The sequence below is a fragment of the Melanerpes formicivorus genome, unplaced genomic scaffold (assembly GCF_026170545.1).
Source record: "Melanerpes formicivorus ecotype bairdi unplaced genomic scaffold, bMelFor1.0.p_v2 SCAF_17, whole genome shotgun sequence".
Lineage (NCBI taxonomy): Eukaryota > Metazoa > Chordata > Aves > Piciformes > Picidae > Melanerpes > Melanerpes formicivorus.
The window spans coordinates 375,818-395,938 of record NW_027142369.1 but is presented as its reverse complement, the minus strand read 5'-3'; the positions used below and the strand labels follow the sequence as shown (position 1 = coordinate 395,938).

General features: G+C 42.5%; 1 protein-coding gene across 1 annotated transcript in view; it reads left to right on the top strand.

Moving 5' to 3' along the window:
- The first annotated feature begins 1 nt into the window (after position 1).
- Positions 2-20,121, top strand: part of SPTLC2 (serine palmitoyltransferase long chain base subunit 2) — a 78,322-nt gene continuing 58,202 nt past the window's right edge. Inside the window, exons 1-4 of the mRNA XM_068148659.1 lie at positions 2-241; positions 8,344-8,538; positions 18,091-18,245; positions 19,622-19,770. Of these exons, the coding sequence (XP_068004760.1) occupies positions 116-241; positions 8,344-8,538; positions 18,091-18,245; positions 19,622-19,770 (625 nt within the window). The 5' untranslated portion in view covers positions 2-115. The remainder of the gene's footprint in view (positions 242-8,343; positions 8,539-18,090; positions 18,246-19,621; positions 19,771-20,121) is intronic.

Below are 20,121 nucleotides of genomic sequence, written 5' to 3'. Positions count from 1 at the left end.
CGTCCCCGCGTGTGACGCCTCCGCCGACGATTGGAGGAAGCAGCGGCTCGCGCTTCCGGTGCGGCGCGGCCGGGCGGGGGCAGCGGAGCGGGCGCAGCGGAGCGGAGACGGTGGGATGGAAGGACCTGAGCGAGCTGCGGCGGCGCTGAGTGCCCAGCCTCGCGCCAACGGCTGCAGCGGCGCGGCCCATGGAGCGCTCCGCAATGGCTACGTGCGCGGGCTTCCTGCGCCCGACACCCAGGTGTGCGCGGCGGGCGCCCTCCGCCGCCCGGGCGGGGCCGGCACCGGGGCGCGGGATGGGCTGGGGAGGCGGGGGAGTTTGTACCACCCCTCACGCCGCGGCTGCGGCGGAAGGTGGGCTCCGGGCAGCCATCGAGGTGGCTACTGGGTAGTTCGGCAAAACTTCGGTGGCCGGTGGGGTTCGGATTTTTGCCTCCTGGCCCTCGCCTGAGGATGTGGGAGGGCAGCGCCTTGGTCACGGGCCTGCTTCGGGGGGCTGCGCCGGGCGGATGATTGTTGGCTAGATTGGTAACTTCAGGTGGAACGACTGGCCCTCAAGTCACTGCTATACCTTTACTGCAAGGCTTTTGTCACCCGCAGAGATTTAAACTTAAACCTTTCATAGAATAGGTCTGTGCTTGAGAAGAAAGGATATTTGCACTGCTCTTCTCTTTATTGTTACAGGTGTGATGCACAAGGCTGTGGGTTCAGTGGGCTGGTGTAGGGACTTACACGGAAGAGTTAAAGGTTGATGCAGAACTTCACATTTAGCTGTATTAACACCCTGTGATGTGAGTGTATCTGTGATTCAGGCTTCTAGTTTCTCTGAAAGAAAGTAAACCTTTGTGTAAGTGTGTAAGGGACGTCATGGTTCTTGTGAAGGCAATCCCAACGAGATGGAAAAGGTCGTTTCCTTGGGCACCTAAAGCTGCTTGAGAAAACCTACCTCCCACTGTCATCCCTCCTGTTACTCCATGCTTTTATCCCACTGCTGCTCCGTCTGTTTTTCCTGTAGGCTTGTGTAGTCACTAGGTGAAGCAGATTGAAAGCTCATGCAGGATAAAACGAAGCTTTTCTTTCTTTTGTTTTTCTTTTCACTCAGGAAAAAAAAAAACCACAAAAACACACAACAAAACTTTAACCCGGGGCACTTAGTGTATTCCTTTCACTGGGTGAATGCTCATAGTTTTGCCCTGCCAGCTGGAAGGTGACAGCACAGTATTGGGAGTGAATCAGTTGGAGAGTACAGTACCTTCATTTGGTGGCACTGTCAGCTTATACTGGTTTAGGGGGCTCTGGCACCTTTAAAATCATAGGTGTAAATATTTGCTCTAAGGCCAAGTGTGGTGATGATGAGGGCTCTTCTGTGAGTGTAGGGTTTGTTTTTTATTATTTTGCCCCTTTATGCTTTTTTAAAGAAGGCCTGACTTAAATTACATTTTTCTGAACAGAGAAATAAGGTATGGAAGCCTTTTTTTCTGGGGATTTTGTTCAGCTGTGTATCTGGAAAACATGGGAGGTGCAATATGTCAGTGGATAAACCATCAGTGTCAAACTGAGGAAGCTTAAAAATGTTCCTGCTTTATGAGACATTCTATTCAGTTAGTAGCTTGCACATAGAATCAATAAGGTTGGAAGAGACCTCAAAGATCATCAAGTTCAACCTGTCACCCAAGACCTCATGACTACTAAACCACGGCACCAAGTGCCATGTCCACTCCGCTCTTGAACACCTCCAGGGATGGTGACTCCACCACCTCCCTGGGCAGCACATTCCAATGGCTAACAACTCTCTCTGTGAAGAACTTTCTCCTCACCTTGAGCCACATGATACTACATTCAAATATGTCTTGGACACCTCAGGTGTTTGAATAACTGTTTCTAAAGGGGAGGAAGACTCGTGGCAGAAGTGGTCATGAGAAATCTTAGCAAAGAATCAAAAGTGTATTGACGGTGTCAAAGAATGTAAGAAGAATATAAGGAAGTTCTACTTTTTTTCATGGCAGCTGTTTGCTTGTCCAGCAGGAATTTATAATTAAGAATCTTGCATTCTTTTCTCTGTAATTTTATATGGGTCAGATTGCTACCTTTCAAAACAAGGAACTCTATATCAGAACTTGACTGGAAGAAGTGTTTGTTCAGGGGTACATATATAGATTTCTCAAACAGCATCAGTGATGGGAGGTTAAAGCCGATGTATCACAAATTTGGCTACTTGAGTAGCCCTCTGTCTTTTGAATTTTGGTTGTTGAGCCTTCACACAGGAGAAGGGAAATGTTAATGCTTACTGTGTGTTGAATGTATTTGTCTGTGCATGTATCTTATATACCATACCAATACAATACTTCAAGTGAAGAGGTCTGTGAAATGCAAAATAGCCAAGTACCAGAAAGGAAGATGCTCACACAGGCAAACTTAGTTTAAAAAAAAAAAACAAAAAAGGTGAAAAATAAGGATGGGGAGGGGTGGGGGTGGAAACGGTGCTTGAAGAGACCTGACAACATCTAAATAAAATGAATGTATTGATGGGAAGAGGAAGGAAAGCCATTGGTATAAAGATCTGTTTCAGTTGCTGACAGTTTATCTGGAAAAGCCTGGAGCTTGTGAGAGGAGAGCTTAGATGAGAGGTAGTACATCACTGTGCCCTCCTGTAGGGCTTGATTATGCAGGAAAGCTTTCCCCATTTTATTGATGTGAAAAAAAGGAGTCTGCCTTTATTTAGGGCATCTCTGTTGTGGTTACCTGAGTAAGTTTTGGGGTCTTTTGGTTGGTTTGGTTTTGTTGTCCTTTTTTTAACCCTAACCAAAAAACATGGATTCAAGGCATTATTATCCTTGTGATGCATCTTTCAGTCTTTCCTCACAACCTCCTGCACAGAGATAGACAGGTATTTAACATAGTGGGGGCTTTTTACCGTTACTCTGGCATCAGCAGAAGAGGGTGAAATTGTTCACCTTAATTTTTAAACACATTATATTACTTTGTCTTCTGTTTGGATCTGAGCTGGTAATCCTTCCTCTTAGGAAGAGGAGAGAGAAACTTGCTGCCTACTAAGACTGTGTGGTAATTGCTGCCTACTAGGACCGTATGGTAACTGACTTTGGCTACCTTGGAGATTAATATTACTGGTTGCTAGGAAAGTAATAATTTGAAGTTAGAGTTTCCCTGATGTTTCTAGAAGATCTTCAAATACCATACCCTAGCAATCTCCAGATATCTTACTGCATTCATGCTTTTATAAACAAGATCTCGCACTACTTCCTCAGGAAGACAAGGAGTAGCTTGGCTGAAGAGAGTGGGAGGACTGTGGGATTTGCATGCCTTTAAAACTGTTACAAGTCTTGAATTCTCTCTCCACAGCTATTAAATGGGCAGCATAGATACTGTTTTTTCTGAAAGCTTTGGTATGTGCATGTTAAAGAAACAGCTTGTGTGGTCCTGCAATTTGTATTTGGGGTTTTGTGTTTTAGAGAATAATCATACTGCTTATAGCCTCATATCATAAGATGCTTCAGGATACAGGGGAACAATGTCTTCATTTTATAGATGCTGTTGTTGCTAGAGTTCAGGTTAGTGTAACCTCTTAGGGAGAGCACACCTAAGAAGAGGAGAGAAAGAAATACTGCAAGTTTTTCTTGTTCTAGTGATAGCAGTGATGTGAATGACCCCTGGTTTCATATGGTTAGGTTAAGATAAAGATGCTAAATAACTGCTCTGTCCACTAGTGTAAGAAGGAATTTTAGTACAGAATTGTGTGGGCTTGCTTTTACAGCTGTGTGAAATGAAAATTCAGGTATTTCTGCTAAAAAGAAAAAAACTCATCCTGAAGAACTGAATCTCATGAACGTACTCACGAAGAAGTAAGTGATCATTGCCCCTCACTCAGCATAGGTGAGACTGCAGCTTGACTACCGTGTCCGGTACTGAGCTCCCCAGAAAGTTGCTGATAGAGCCACATGAATGTCTGAATCCAGTGGAGGGCTCCCAAGAAGCAGAGGAGGCTGGAATGCATCACTCTGATGTGTTCTGCTTAGAGCAATGCAGTCCTTTCTAGCTGTAGCTAGATGCTGCTGCTCAGTAACTATTGCAGTGCTGGTTTATGTGATTAGTTTCCCCAAGAGCTTGGCCCAACACAGGCATTACCTGCCTGTGGCTGAGTCAGAATGCCATCTTTTTACTGCCTTTTGTAAACAGCTGTGTGGTGCACTCTGATTTTTCTCTTGCAGTAGTTTCTTGCTAAGATGGTGCTCTTCTGTGTGCACACAGTCTTGGACAGTACAGGAAGGAGTAGGTGAACATCTGTTTGTTCTGAGCCATACGCTTAGCTTAGGTGAGTCCTGGGCTTTCTTTGTCCTTTCCATTTAGATACACAAGTACATGCTAGTTCAAAGGTCATGGCTCACTGGCTCACTTTATCACATGACTTGTTGAAACCATAAAAGTCTTAATCTTGTCCCCTTCCTTTTTCTACTTTGTTTTTCCTCCCCGGGAAAGGAAATTAATTACTGAGCTGTAGGCACTTTCTTGGTGTCTGGAACTGCTCTTGCAGCTCTTTGGCAGCAAGCTTGGAGCTTGCAGCGTGTAAGCCTTCGTTGGAAGGCTTGTGGGGGTTCATAAGACGTTCTTGGAAAAACAAATAGGCTCATATCTAAAATGTGGCTACAAATGTCTCTTGTAGAGGTATATTTATAGTCATAGTACTCCTCCTGAAAAGTCTGTGGAATTGCATTCAGAGTATTTCTTTAGTTCAGCTGGGATAACATAGAAGCTTCTCAGCTGATATGATAGCTGACGTGGGAGTTTAAGGACGTATAAGCATGCTGGTAGGAGAACACTGGGAGAGTAAATTGATTGGAGTGCATGTTGAATCAATACAAGTATTCCCAAAAGGGTGTTTCTCAGTGAAATAATAGGGTTCAATCATATGGGATAGTTTTAGCATTCATTATAATCAGAGGCACCTCAAAGAAGCTGGAAGAAAATGAGTGTATTTTTATTCTGATTAAAATGGTCTATAGGTTTGGGTTTGTTGAGTTTGTTTGGGTTTATTATTCTTTTTTACAGTAGCTATTCTTTTGGTATTAGATAAACTTAGATCCATACCCTTAGGATGTAGCTTTTCATTTCTTCCAGATGAACTTCATGTTACTTATCATAGTATAAGTCAGGGTTGGAAGGGACCACAAGGATCATCTAGTTCCAACCCCCTTGCCATGGGCAGGAACACCCCACACTAGATCAGGCTGGCCAGAGCCTCATCCAGCCTGGTCTTAAACACCTCCAGGGATGGGGCCCCAACCACCTTCCTGGACAACCCATTCCAGGGTTTCACCACTCTCATGGTGAAGAACTTCCCCCTCACATCCAGCCTGAATCTCCCCACCTCCAGCTTCATTCCATTCCCCCTAGTCCTATCACTACCTGAGATCCTGAGGAGTCCCTCCCCAGCCTTCCTGTAGGCCCCCTTCAGATACTGTAAAGCCACAATAAGGTCTCCTTGGTGCCTTCTCTTCTCCAGACTGAACAGCCCCAACTCCTTCAGTCTGTCCTCGCAGGAGAGGTGCTCCAGCCTTCTGATCATCCTCGTGGCCCTGTGATCTCTGTTTATTAGCTGCTAGGTAGCTTGTGAAGTAGTCACTGTCAGTTTTTTGTGCTTATCCAGCAACTGGCTACTAGTAGCCAGCTATAGGTAGCAAGTACATTGTGTGTTTGCTCCTGAGTAGCTGCTGTTCACAGCATAGTTTGTCAGTGAGGGGACACAAAACTGAATTTTAATCTTATCAAGCAGTGAAACTAGTAATTGCAGCTTTAGTGCACAATCTTTCTCAGATCTGGATGCAATAAAATTCTATGGAATTGGAACCATAGTGTTGCAGTTAAGCAATCTCAGTAGTAGCAGAGAAGATAAAGCTCTCATGGGTTTTTCTCTGCAGTGTTGGCTTACCAAGTCGCTTGATTGTCATGGCGGTGCTGCCCCCCTTCTCTCCCCAAAAGCTGCTGGTTCTTGTTTGCTGAGACGTATTGAATGAGTGTGTGGAGCGGTGATGCAAAGATTATTAAGGTCTAATAAACAACCTCCTGCAAACTATTATATTTCCAACCTGAGTCATTTCAGTGTTGGAGGGGTGCTGTGCTGAAAATGATTAGCTTTAGTTGTGCAAGCCAAATGGGAGTGAGTGGGGTGGAGGGAGTTCCTTTGGCTGGCAGTGTTCCTGAAGAAACAATGTATGAACCTATGGCCTGTGTTAAAGCTTCCAACTGCCATCATCTGCCGTCATGTGGTAAGCAAGTGTTCCTGCACCTGTTCCAAAGCATGGTCTTTTTCTAGTTTAAGCCACCACTGTACACTGTGTTTTTAAAAATTAACTTCAGTATTAAACCTGGCCTCAAAGCACTGCAAGTGAGTTCCTTGCATTTGGGGCAAGGGTTGCTGCTAAAAGACAAGTTCTTAACTATGATTTTACTGTTTTGTTTCCACACTTGCACCAGTTCTAAAGTTTCTGCGACTATGGTGGCCAAACTGAGGATGTGCTCTGGTTAAAACTTTGTTCTGGATGTCCATGTTGGCAAAGGGGAAGAAGTACAAATCAGTAGCAGAAGGAAGGTGCTGGTGCAGTTTATACTATACAGTGACTGCATTGCTGTAGCATAGTTATGGCCTAAGAGCAGAATTTTGCTTCTAAAAATTACTTTCAAAATCTTAATGCCAGACTTCCAACTGAGGCTTTCTGCAGCACCTGAGATAATAAGGTGTTGCTTTTCAAGTAATGCAGCATCTGATGAAGTCAAGTGTCTGTGTCTTTATTGATTCATCTAGTTGATACAGAGGTTAGTACAACTCTGTCTCCCTTCCCCATACGATAGGGTAAATGTTATAGGTAAACAACTGGTTTTATTCTGTCTGCGGGCCCCCACTCATTAATTATTTGCTGTTGTCCTTTATTGATGCATTTGGGTTCAGCCTTTTTGCTAGGTGCTGATGCTTCTTTGATTAGAATGTATTTTTTTAATACATTTCTTATTATATCTGACTATAACATGCAGTTTGAGTACAGTCCAGAGAAATCTGGGCAATGTCCTAGAAGCATCCTTTTATTTTAGCCCTCTTTTCAGTGTGATGTTATTAATAAAGGCAGTTATTGAAAGGTATTACCTTGGTTTCCTTCTTGTGCACATCTGGCATATTTGGATACCAGAAAGGTGTAGAACTATCTGCCAATCTTGATCCATTCAGGGGCTGTCATTTTCCTAGGACTAGGGTTACTAGCAAAAATAAATTTGTTCTGCAACGAGTTGGACTTGTGTCCTTGGCTACAGGTAAAGGATTTATGTCTTAGAGAGTGTTTTTTCACACATCATATTAAGTGGTAGCTGCTCTATAACTTTTAGGAATACAGGTAGCAATTTGCATCTAATATCTGGGTTTCTGTGTTTTGTTGCATTGACTTTTATCTTTTGACTTTGTTCTCTGAGCAGGTGGTCTAGCTAAAACTGTGATGGGGATGTTTTTTCCCTAATGTTATGTTGAGTGAGCCCTGTCAAGTTTTTCTATAGTAGTCACCAACGTTATGTATTACAGTAGTCATACTTCAGGTGGGCTTGCACATGCATTGCACATCTAGTCAATTTCTTGTCTCCAGGAGAGGGTATGCAAGTAGCAAGATGGCTTTCAGGGTGGGCTTTATGCAGAAAGCCTTGCTTTGTTCTGCGTGCTGACGTACATGTAATGTTGGGACTGCGTATACAATGACTTTTTTGTCTGTGGTATCATGTCCACTCATGGATGAGCACAGTGTTTACGTCAGCATCTTTAGGCTAAGGGCTATGGAGACACATAGATTATGTTTGTTTTGTTACAGGAATACACGGTTCCAAAGCTAAGTCTCACTCTGATATGTTCCACTTGCTTTCCAAGTCTCATAATTCCAGAAAGATATTGTTTAGATGAAGAAAACTTCATTTCCATTTTGGTTGGATGCCTGGGGAGCATCAGTGTTCTGTTATTTGTGCTTACCTGGCTCTTGGTGGAGGGGGAGGGCAGACTTCATCTGGGTGGGCCTGAATATAAGCAGTGTTCTCTATGTAGCTTCACAAGCTAAAGAATGTTGAGACCTTAGAGTAAACTGTACTAAGTTGGTAACCATGACTTTGGTTGTATCAACAACTTAGCAACCTCATGTATGGAAACTGACTATCAACAATGGCTGAACCTAGCTGAAAGTATGCTGCCCTGGGTAGAGGGATGAAGACCATATAGCTGGTCAGAGGGCCAGGGACTATGCTGAAATGTCTACGTGTCATTTCATTAATGAATATCTCACAAATGCCTCTCTTAATTTGCAGATGAATCATATTGTGCACAATGGAGGGTTATACAAAAGGCCTTTCAATGAAGCTTTTGAAGAAACACCGATGCTGGTTGCTGTGCTGACCTACGTAGGCTACGGTGTTCTCACTCTCTTTGGGTATCTGCGAGACTTCATGCGGCAGTGGAAGATTGAGAAGTGTCAAAATGCAACAGAAAGAGAAGAACAAAAGGTAACCATTGGGAAATAGTGGCCAGTGGGAAATGATGTGGCTGAGGCTGTAAAATAAGCATTTCTTTGGTGAGCAATGTTATTTAAAGTTTCCTGCTGCTTTCCGTGTCTTCTGAATGCCCCAAATATTTTGATAGCACTGCTGTTTCGTTAAACAAAATGTTTCTTTAGTTGTGTTGTTGTTTTGGTGGAGCAGTTCCTTCATCTAGTTCACTGCAAAACTGCATCAGCAGTTACATCAACACGATGCCTTAGCTGCATAAACAAGGGTTTGGCGAAGATAGATCACTTAGGCCCGCAGCTAAAGAAATGCTTATCAAAGGATCTGGTTTAGGTTTGAGAGTAGTGGGAGGCTTTCTGATGCTGCTCTAGTGGCTGTGTTTTTATTTGGCAGCATGCCATTAATTCTCTTTAGCCTAAACACTTGTTAAGAAAACCCTTGTGGATGAGAACCAGAGCACAAACTGAACATCCAGCACAGTAGCAGGTTAGCGGGTGAGTAGTCTGAGGTACTGACTCTTGACTCACTGACAGCAATTAATAACAGTAAATCTGTAGTAAGATATGCTCACAAAAGCATCTGTTACTAGGTGAAAAGTCTTGCCTGCTTCAGCAGTTAGTCTGCAGTAGATAATCCTAATTTTGAATAGTTGTAAAATATTTTGAGGCCTTTATTCCCTGCAGGAATTGGTTACTCTTAAGAAAGCTGAAGTTTAAAATTGCAGTTCACAAGCTATTTCCTGATGACTCTTAATGTGAGCCCTGTTAGCACAGCGTGAATACTAGTGAGCCTTGCTCCAAAGGTAAAGTCAGTTGTCTTACTTTTTCTGATCAGGCTTCTATTTTTCTGCCCAGCTTTGGGGAGCCAGTTTGGTTTATCAAATGCTAAGTAGAGTTGTTTTCCACTTACTGGTTTCTGGTTCACTGTTAAGCCACACAAACAGTTGGTTAGCAGAAAATAGTGTGGTGGGAAGGATGTTGCACTAAGGCAAACAAATAATCAGTGGTGAGAAGGAAAACTAGGAAAACTTATTTGGAGGATTTTTTTGAGTAAAGTGCATGTCATGTGGTGGTAGATTAAGTAAGATGTAGTAAACTAACCAGTACCATAAATTACTTCACAAGGGCTTCTTTCAACATTGTGAGGTAGAGTTAGGCTGGCTCATAATAAGGTGCTTAATTCCAGAATAGAAACATTCTCATAGGAATTTGATGAGTAATAGGTATTTAATATTTGTTAAAAGTATAGGAGTTTAAATTTGCAGTATTTCCAAAACTGACTTCTGGAATCTGGAAGTAAAAAAAACTGATTCCTTTTAGCAGTTACAATGTCTGAATAAGGATTGGTGGCTAAATCTCAATTCAAACCCCAAAGTGTTCATTAATGTTGTTTAAGCTCCTCTGGTTTATGTCACCTGAGAATGTGGCACCTTTGTATTTTTCTGTATATAAACTAGAAGTTGATGCAGAAAGGAATATCCAAACAGTTGTAAAAATCTACCAAGACATTAGAATGAAGGTTTAAATATTGGTCTATGCTCCTGGTACTTGAAGATTAGAAAGGGACAACTGAAGTGTTGGTGCAATTATTCTGTTGCACAACTGTTGTGAAATGCTTATTCTGTTACTTAAATGTAAGGTGCAAGACTGCTTACAGTAGTCCTTTTCTCTGGGAGCAGTCATGACTCTTACATGAGAGCGTACAAATGGAGGACCTCAGGCAGCAGGCCTAGTTTGGTGAGACTCTGTTGGTTAAGATCATTACACAGGACGCTGGAGTACAGACTTTGTTAGCAGCTAATTATCCTAGTTCTGAAAGAAATTTAGCTTTGACATTTTTTTTCTAGGTTAATTCAGTACTGCATCTTTCCCTGCAAGACATTTGCTTAACAAGCGTACCTCCCAGACAGATGAGTTTAAAACCTTTTGAGTTTATATGTTGGTCATGGCTTGCAGGAAAGAGATGGCACATGTTCTGTATTTGTTTTGTATATAGGATGTCTGTGGATGGAGCCAGTAAGAAGTGCCAGTGAATACTGCGTAAGAATGAAGAATAGGAAATCCTGTTTTAAATGGTGTTGAAGAAATCTCAGCCTAGTGGACTTCCCCTAATCACGTTTCTAGTGCTTTGGCTGGAATAGCTGGGTTTGGTATTGGACAAACAGAAAAGTGATCATGTGAGGTCTAGAACATACAGTACTTACCCTCACACTTTGCTGCTTTAAGCTTTGTTTGCCTACAAATGAATTGATGGGAGCATGTTGTAGCACATCTAGTGTGGGAGCCCGGTTTTATTTCGGTGCTGGGGGAGTGAGGTGCTCAGTGACTTGTTTGGAAACAATTTCTCCTGATTTTCAGATATTTGAATCTCTCTCAGTGCTGGCTGACAGCCCAATCGTCTTAGGGTGAGAGAATGCAGATACTAGTACACAGAAAAGGCTCAGAACTCACACTTTTTTGTTAATACATACTAACTGGAGGAGCCCTGTGGTTGACTCTGGCAGATTTGTGACCTGTGTGGAAAGCAGCAGTTTTATTGTTGAAGTTCTAAAGAGCTGACTGGATGATTATGCTCTTACTTAGATCTTAAGTATCAAACAAAAGGAGTTAGATTTAGCTTTTTGAAATCATAATTGCCTAGGTGAAAAGCTCCAAAACAAAGACAGTAGGAGTAGCTGTGTAGCTGGGCAGTGTGACAACCTGCTTTGTGAGCAAAACAAAATTACATAGAGTGAGAAAAGGTTTCATAATGGTCTGAATAAACTTGTCCTGAAAGTTTTTCTCCATAGTATCAAGTGATAGAACAAGAGGAAATGGCCTGAAATTGTGCCAGGGGAGTTTTAGATTGGATATTAGGAGGCATGGTCAGGCTTTGGAATAGGTCACCCAGGGAGGTGTTCAAGAAACATGTGGACATGGCACTTTGGGACCTGCTTTAATGGCCATGGTGGTGTTAGGTTGACGGTTGGGCTCAATGTTCTTACAGGTCTTCTCCAACCAAAACAGTTCTATGATTCAATGAATTATCATAGTATCAGTCAGGGTTGGAAGGGACCACAAGGATCATCTAGTTCTAACCCCCCTGCCATGGGCAGGGACACCCCACACTAGATCAGGCTGACCAGAGCCTCGTCCAGCCTGGTCTTAAACACCTCCAGGGACGGGGCCTCAACCACCTCCCTGGACAACCCATTCCAGGGTTTCACCACTCTCATGGTGAAGAACCTCCTCCTTACATCCAGCCTGAATCTCCCCACCTCCAGCTTTATGTGACTTTTCTGTGGTGTGTTTCTGAATGTGATCACAGTTAAAAGCATAATGTAAACTTAGGCCCAAAATGTAGTTATGAAAAGCTAAGACCAGAAAAATCCACCTTTGCTTTTTGTGTGTTATTGAGGGCAGTTTATTTCAGTAGAGCAAATCCTCTCCTCAGTTTGTCTCTTAATATTGTAGTCCTAGTCTGTGCGTCAAAACTGGAACCCAAAAGTGACCAAACAAGGTTAAAGAGCAGACTTCCCAACGGGTCTTTATTGGAACTGCCTCTTGACAGTGGGCGAATTCCTTGGAATTTATTAGAGCCTTGCACTGAAGTTAATGATTCCAGGAAAACTTCAATATCCACTCATGGTTGGAACACAAAAGGGTGAAAATGAACGGACTTTACTAGTACTGATTTCCAGGAAATAGTCTGATGGGTCTTGGCTTTGTTTAAAATATACCTAGCTAGGCTTTTCCTGGAAACCAGTGTTGTGTGGCACATCCTCTCCAAAGCATTATTAGTCTGGTTTAGACATGGGCAAGCAGCAGGATTAAGAGTTCTCAGTTACCCTGGCATCAGTTTGTGGATCCCAATTTCAATGTAATGTCTGGTCATACAATGTAGTTAAATCTGAAAAATGCTTGTGGGATTTTATTGGCTAGATGAAAATCACTTTTACCTTTCTTTAGGTCTGATTTGCCTTGTTGATTACCTTGTATATTTTGTATGCAGGAACAACTCTGCAAATGGGGCTGGTAACAAGATCTCTTAGCATACCTCTTCTTACTCAGTAGCTTGCCCAGTTGGAATATGTTGCTAATATCTGGGGTTTTCAAACACTTGTTCACAGGAATCCAGCAGTAGTATTATCTCAGGAGCAGTAATCTGTTGTTTTAGCATCTGTATAGCTCACTGGAGGCCTTCTAATTGTATAAAGGCTACCTGCACTTATTGCTCCATTTTTCTTTTGACTCACTAGCAGTGAGATGGAACTAGTTGTTCTGCTTCCTTTTAGAAGCCTGAATTTTGTTGCAACTGTCTACCTGGTTTCCATTCAGAGTAATTTTTGTGTTATCGGGGAATGCCTTATGTGAATTGCAGATAAGCCTGGCTGGTGCTCATGGCACCATTTGTTAGCTTAGGTGCAATGCTATGAAAACTTGGCTTTAAAAGCAGCATAAGTACTGCATTTGCATATCCTTGTGCCCCAGGCTAATGCTTACAAAGCTGTCATTATGACCTTCACTTGTAGTATTAATTTGCAATATGATGAAATCTTGGATTCTCAAAGCACATATACGAAGGTGCTGCACCCCAAGGGAGAATTTTATTCTTTCCTGATTTTGCTCCCTCCTGAAATTGCTGTGCCTTTCAAGCTTCTAGGAGACCACTGACACTTGGGTTTCTTCATCATAGAATAACAGAACATTAAGGGTTAGAAGGGACCTCCAGAGATTATTGAGTCCAACCCCCTGCCAAAGCAGGATCACCTAGAGTAGTCTGCACAGGAATGCATCCAGATGGGTCTTGAAAGTCTCAAGAGGAGACTCCATAACCTCTCTGGGCAGCCTGTTCCAGTGCTCCATCACTCTCACTGTAAGGAAGTTTCTCTTCATGTTGAGGTGAAATCTTCTATGTTCAAGTTTGTATCCGTTGTTCCTTGTCTTGTTACTGTGCACCACTGAAAAGAGCTTGGTCCCATCCACTGGAGACCTGCCCCTCAGATATTTATAGTCATTGATGAGATCCCTTCTCAATCTTGTCAAGACAAAACATCCCCAGGTCTCTCAGTGTATCTTCACACAGGAGATGCTCAAATCTCCTAATCATCCTTGTGGCAATCCAGCAAATCCCTGTCTCTTGAACTGGGGAGCCCCAAATTGGACACAATATTCCAGGTGTGGTCTCACCAGGGCAGAGTAGAGGGGGAGAAGATATCACCTCACTAACAGGGGATATGTTCTGGGCTTAAATCAATAGGAATTGAGCTGTGTAGGATTTCCTAGCCCCATGTTCAAATGAATTCAGATAAAAGAACATTCTGCTTTGCCTCCTGCATTGGAAAGAGCATAACCTTTGTGTAACCTTACTCTGAGCATTGCTCAAGGAATCAACTCTCTTAGAATATTTTTCCTCCATATAAGGCTGTTCCATCTCAGGCTGATATTCTTAGAGTCTCTTACAGCTAAAAAGAGTGTTGGACCTTAAATAGGATGAGAACTTGGTGAAAAAAATAATAATACCCTCTGAAGGTCATTTAAAGGTGACAGTGATTGCTTCCTGTAGTAGGATGCTCTTGCAGCACAGCCCTGTGGCTATATGTGCCAAAGTTTTGAAATAGTATGAATTTTGATAAATTTCTTTCCCCTCTTCCTTCCCAAATGATTTTGGTTTTTTCATCTTTGAAGTGGGGAAAAAAAACCCCACACCAAAATTTCATTTCCATGAGAAGTGGTCTTTCTGCTATCATCTCTCCTCTCCATCTGAAATACCACACTGTAGACAGATTCAGGGAGAAAACAAACAAAAGCCCAACCCCCAAACCAACCAGGCAGACCATCACGTCCTGTATACCCACTCCAGAAGTGCTCTTCCAAACTTCAAAAGGCAGTGCCAGTTTATAGAGGCACATTGACCCTACCATTTCTCTTTCTTATGTTCTCAAATGCATGGGTCATGAGAACCTCTTGGTGGGGTTAGGATTACTGAGGCAACAGACAATCTAGTTACAATTTATCCCAAAATAACACTTCCTGCCTGTTGTATTCCAAGGAGGATGGTTTACTAGGGGACAGGTTCCTTGAATTCTCATTGATTTGCAAGACATCCTTTTTTCTTACCATAATCCATTAGATTCAGGGCACTTGACAGTTAAATCACTCCAAACTCAATTTTTGCTGTTGGCTTGTAGGATCATACTTGCATTGTATATCTTGGTGGTGTCAAACTCTTGTGGATGATTGTCTTTGTCTCACCAGTTGAGCTCGTTACTCTTCCTGCTTTGTCAGCCTGAGTTTCAAAATAAAACTTGCTCTATCTGATCAGCCGTCTCAGGTGAGATTGGACTCTAAGCCCAGGCATACCTGCTTGAGTTGGTATAATGACTCGCTTCCAGACTCTGGAAAAAAAACAGTCTTCTTTTCAGTGGTGCCCAGAGACAGGACAAGAGGTAATGGGCACAAACTTGAACATCTAAACATGAGGAAGAACTTCTTTAGATTGAGGGTAGTGGAGCAGTGGAAGAGGCTGCCTAGAGAGGCAGTAGAGTCTCCATCTCTGGCCTCAATTCAAAACCCGCCTGGATGCTGTCCTGTGCGACCTGCTCTAGGTGATCCTACTCCATCAGAGGGGTTGGGCTAGATGATCTCCAGAGGTCCCTTCCAGTCCCTGTCATTCTGGGATTCTCTGCTTCTAGCCAAGAACCTTGGCTGAAATCTCGGTTGTTTCCAAGGTCACATAATGTGTTTGAATTACTGCTGCAAAGCCAAATTCTCAAGCGAAGATGGCTAAGAGTTGAAAATGCTGAAAAAGATCTCAGTAGGTGATAATGAGCCGTAACAAGTCCTTCAAGTGTCGATCTTCTAGTGTGTCAGAGATTCTGTTTGATGTCACTTCTCCCACCCCCCTATGAATGATGTAGCAGTGGGTTTCAGATGCTTTCAGATAATTACTTCAATTTTGTCTCATGAATCAGGATCCTATTATATTGCTACAAGTACTCTCATGCATATCACCACTTAATAATACAGTACTCTCCATGTGACCTCATATATGAAGGAAGTTCCCAAATGTATTTGTCAATACTTGGATGCTTTATTCTATTGTCAGAGTGACCAGTTGGTTAGTGATTCAGCCTTGAAACACATTTTGTGCCTGGAACAGTACAAGACACTGAAATCGAAGGAGGGTAGACTGTGTAGCTACTTCAAGAAACTAATGATTTTCTAGCTGTAGCTTTATACTAACTGAGCTATTACCCCTGTTAAGCTCACTTGATAAAGAGCCTTCAGAGAAGACTTGGCACATGAAATAATGCAAAACTATCCTGAAGTACAGGAATGTGAAAGAAATAATTGCCCCACCCTACACCTTAGCTCATGGAAATCATATTCCTTCTTTCTGTCTTTGCTGAGAGAGAGCATACTTGTGACTCCCTGGAGGAGTGATCACTGGCTAAATCCAGCTTGTTTTTCATCATCAAAATGATGATTTCTAGTATCTTTGTGCCTTTTGGGCATGTCTAGAGAAAAGGAGGCTGAGGGGAGGCCTTGTCACTCTCTACAGCTACCTGAAGCTCCTGAAGTGAGGAGGGGGCCAGCCTCTGTTCCTTGATAACAAGAAACAGGACTAGAGGAAATGATTACAAGTCATGCCAGGGCAAGTTTAGGCTGGATATTAGGAAACACTTCTTCACTGTAAGGGTTATCAGACATTGGAATGGTCTGCCCAGGACAGCAGTGGAGTCATCCTCCCTGGGGGTGTTCAAGCAGTGTGTGGACCTGGCACTTAGGGACATTGTTTCATCTTGGCCTTTCAGTACTGGGTCAGGGGTTGGAGTGGGTGATCTTCAGGGTCTCTTCCAACCAGATATATTCTGTGATCATGCACAGGCAGATTAGAAGAAAGCTTAAGTGAACTGTCTGCCCTGAAGTAGTCACTTTCAGGCTCTTTCCTGTACAGTTGGTGGTATGCAGCTGCAAAGGGGTGGACCTAGAGGTTCTTTTATTCCAGACTTAAAGAACAAAGTTGCTAAGTCGTTAATATAGGAAAGTAAAGAAAAAAGTACTCTTCCTGCAGTCAAGCATTTTAAGTAAAAGCTTGTTAGTGGCCATTTGTTAGAGTTGTTATTAAAAAGCTGGCATAAATGCTCCCAGTTTGGCTTTGGTGGTGCAAATGTGAGGCAGCATAATTTGGTCAGATAATCTGTCTTGCTTATCGTATCACCAGAAATGAAATACCTCTCAACGTATTTGCATTTCTCCTGTGAAAAACAGGAAGAAATACTATGCTGGCTCTTGCCTTTGTCATAAATTCTCTTTCTTCCTTTTGCAGATTATTAAAATAGCTTTTTTTTTCTTTTCTTGTTTTTTTATTTCTTCCCAACAGCAGCCAATGAATTATGCATTATTCTCGTTAGTGAGTGTCAAACGCTCTTGTAATCGAGTAGTAATAAGGAAATCTCGTTATTTTGGAGCATTTTAAACAGGCCAGGAAAAAAATATTCTTGTGTGCTCAACTGGCCTTGCTGTCACAGTTAGTGTGACATTCCTGTGTGTTATCCATTCAAGACAGTCACTTACTTTTCCTGAAAAACGTTGGAAGGGAAGCTAGAATTCAGGAAACGCTCATGCAAAGAAATCCTGTGGGATGTAAGTGCCGATAAGCTGTGCAGAAGAGAGGTACCATAGTGGAGTTGATTTGCTGGAATTCAGGACAAACATTTATGGAAAGTTCTAGCTGTAACCTCTCTGATAATGCAAATGCTGCTATATTAAATGAATTTCTGAAGTACAGAATAAAATATGGCAGAGTACCAGAGTTTTCAAACTCTCTGTGCTTTCAGTAGAGCAATGCATACTGTTTGGTGCCAAAAAGCAGTTGCATGTTCCTTTGCTCTGCTAAGCTCTGAAGGCTGAATGTGAATCTCTTGTAAAGATGATGTGGCTATGAATTTCACAGAGGAGGTTATTGCATGTTTTGAGAGGGATGCTCTCCTTCATTATCCTGCAAGAGCTGGAAGGAGAGCCAAGGTATTTCAAGTCCCATTTTTGCTCAGAGAATGAGATCTCATTGTGTCATTAGGAGCTCCCAGTTCAGTTTCAGTCTTGCTTTCACCATTATCTCTCCTATGTGTTAAAATTCTTAGAGGCTTTCAAACTTGAAGCATGGCCTAATGCCACAATTATTTTTCCTAGCTGTGCTTTGTGGCTTTTAGTTTCTGTGAACTGCTAGAAAAGTTGAATTGAATCAGCACCTAATTTTGAGGAAATCTGGAGGGCATGGTGGATTTACAGGCTGAGAAAGTTCAGAAATCACATCTAGCAGATAGATTTTTGTGCTAGCTGATGAATATCTGGAGTTCAAAAGATTTTGCACTGGCATGGATATCCAGGATAAAAACCACTTTGGATGGAATTGGTTTCAGGGCTTGTGGTGAAGAGCTCTTGATCTTTTTATCTTGAGTTCTCTTTTTCCAATTCTAAATTCCACCTGAGTGACAGAATTAACTTATTCCTCTCCTTCTTGGTTTACTGTAATACACATTTTCCTTTGAGCACTCTCAATGTTTTTCAGGACTTTGTCCCATTGTACCAGGACTTTGAAAATTTCTACAACAGAAACCTCTACATGCGCATTCGGGACAGCTGGAACCGTCCCATCTGCAGTGTGCCAGGGGCCAAAGTGGACATGATGGAGAGAGTTTCCCATGACTATAACTGGACCTTCACGTGAGTCAAAATTGAAGAACAGACTTCAAGCAGCTGTCTTGGAGTAGAGGGTCTGTAAGAGCAAGTTGCATACTGTGAGGTTAAAGGAGCAGGGAATTGTGTGTGTGTTGAGCTTTCCAGTGGCTTTAATCCTGGAGTACTGTGTTCAGATCTGGGCCCCTCAGTTTAGGAAAGATGTTGACTTGCTGGAACGTATCCAGAGAGGGGCAACAAAGCTGGTGAGGGGTTTGGAGCACAAGCCCTATGAGGTGACTTGATGGGATACTTGGTGCCATGGGTTAGCTGTTTGGGTGGGTTGGATTGGTTGATGGGTTGGACGCAATGATCTTGAAGGTATCTTCCAACCTGGTTTGGTTTATTCTAAATAAAGGAGAGGCCGAGGGAGCTGCAGTTTCTTAGCCTGGAGAAGAAGAGGCTCAGAGAAGACCTTATTGCTGTCTACAGCTACCTGAAGGGAGGTTGTAGCTAGGTGGGGGTTGGTTTCTTCTCCCAGGCAACCAGCACCAGAACAAGAGGACACAGTCTCACTACCACACACACCTGACCAACACAGTGATTATATGCCTGTAATATTTTGGCTACTTACATAGGCTTCTATGCCTATAAAAAAATTAATACTTGGGGTGTGATAACCAGAATCTGGAGCAGGTACTTTGGATTGCACTGCTGACTGTACCTTTGTGTTGATTTAGAACCCGTCCTGACACTAGAAGTAAACATCTGAAACTGAATTTAACACAATTGTTTTGAGTCAGTCTATAGAAACAAAATCAGAAATGCAAGAAGCAGGATTCTTACAAGATGGAGACAGCAGTGTTGTGAAGAGGTTTGCAGCACAGTACTTGCTGAAGCTAGTCATGTCTCTCCTTGACTTTCAAGGGCAAAAGAATTAAAACTTTTTTTCTGCTAAAATTCTTCCTTAATTTCCTCCTCATGTATTGTCAGCACAGCAGTGCCAGATGTGTTTCCTTTATATGGTTGGAGGATATCCTGCTTGAGGGGCTGCCAGATTAATTGATCTAGCGATCCTAGTTTGTAATTGACAAGAAAGCTGTGTACTTCTGGGTTGGGGAGAGGGAAATGGCAGAGAAACAGCAAATGGGTCAAAAAGCCTCAAATCATTTTAGATATGTTTTTAATTCATCTTTTATTGTAAACTCTTCTACAGTCTAGTGTGAGATGCTGGGATAGGGATAGCGTTTTTGTCACTGATCAGTTTCATAATGAGGGGCACTACTAGAATAATGTTTGGTTCTATTGATTTTTAACACTGCAGTGCATATTCTAGGAGACTGAAATAAGAGTCTTCTGGTGTAGTTACTTTTTATTTATTTTCTTAATTGTGGGTGTCCTAACTTGTGGTGGTTTTGAAACAGGTACACGGGGCGAGTGATAAAGGACATCATTAATATGGGTTCCTACAACTACCTTGGATTCGCACAGAAGTCTGGGACTTGCCAAGAAGCAGCAGCTAAAGTTCTGTCCCAGTATGGAGCTGGGGTGTGCAGCACTAGGCAGGAGATGGGTAAGTTGGAGCAAGATAGAGTGCTCCCTCAATGTGTGTTGTTTCAAAGACAGTAATCTGATTGCAGGTCTTTGAAACATTATGTGTTCCAGCTTTGGAACCTTAGACTAATCAATATAGAAGTTGTTTACTTTAGTGAGTGCTGTGGCTCAGTTGGTAGTGCTATAAGACCGTTAATGGGAAGGTTGTGAGTTCAAGCCTGCAGTGGGCAGTGGTGTCCTCCCTACTCTAGTCATGAGGTCTGTGGTGACAGGTTGGACTCGATGATCTTTGAGGTCTTTTCCAACCTTAGTGATACTGAATATACTGCAAAATTACTTGCTGGGTTTAGTTTACATGGCATGGTAGTTG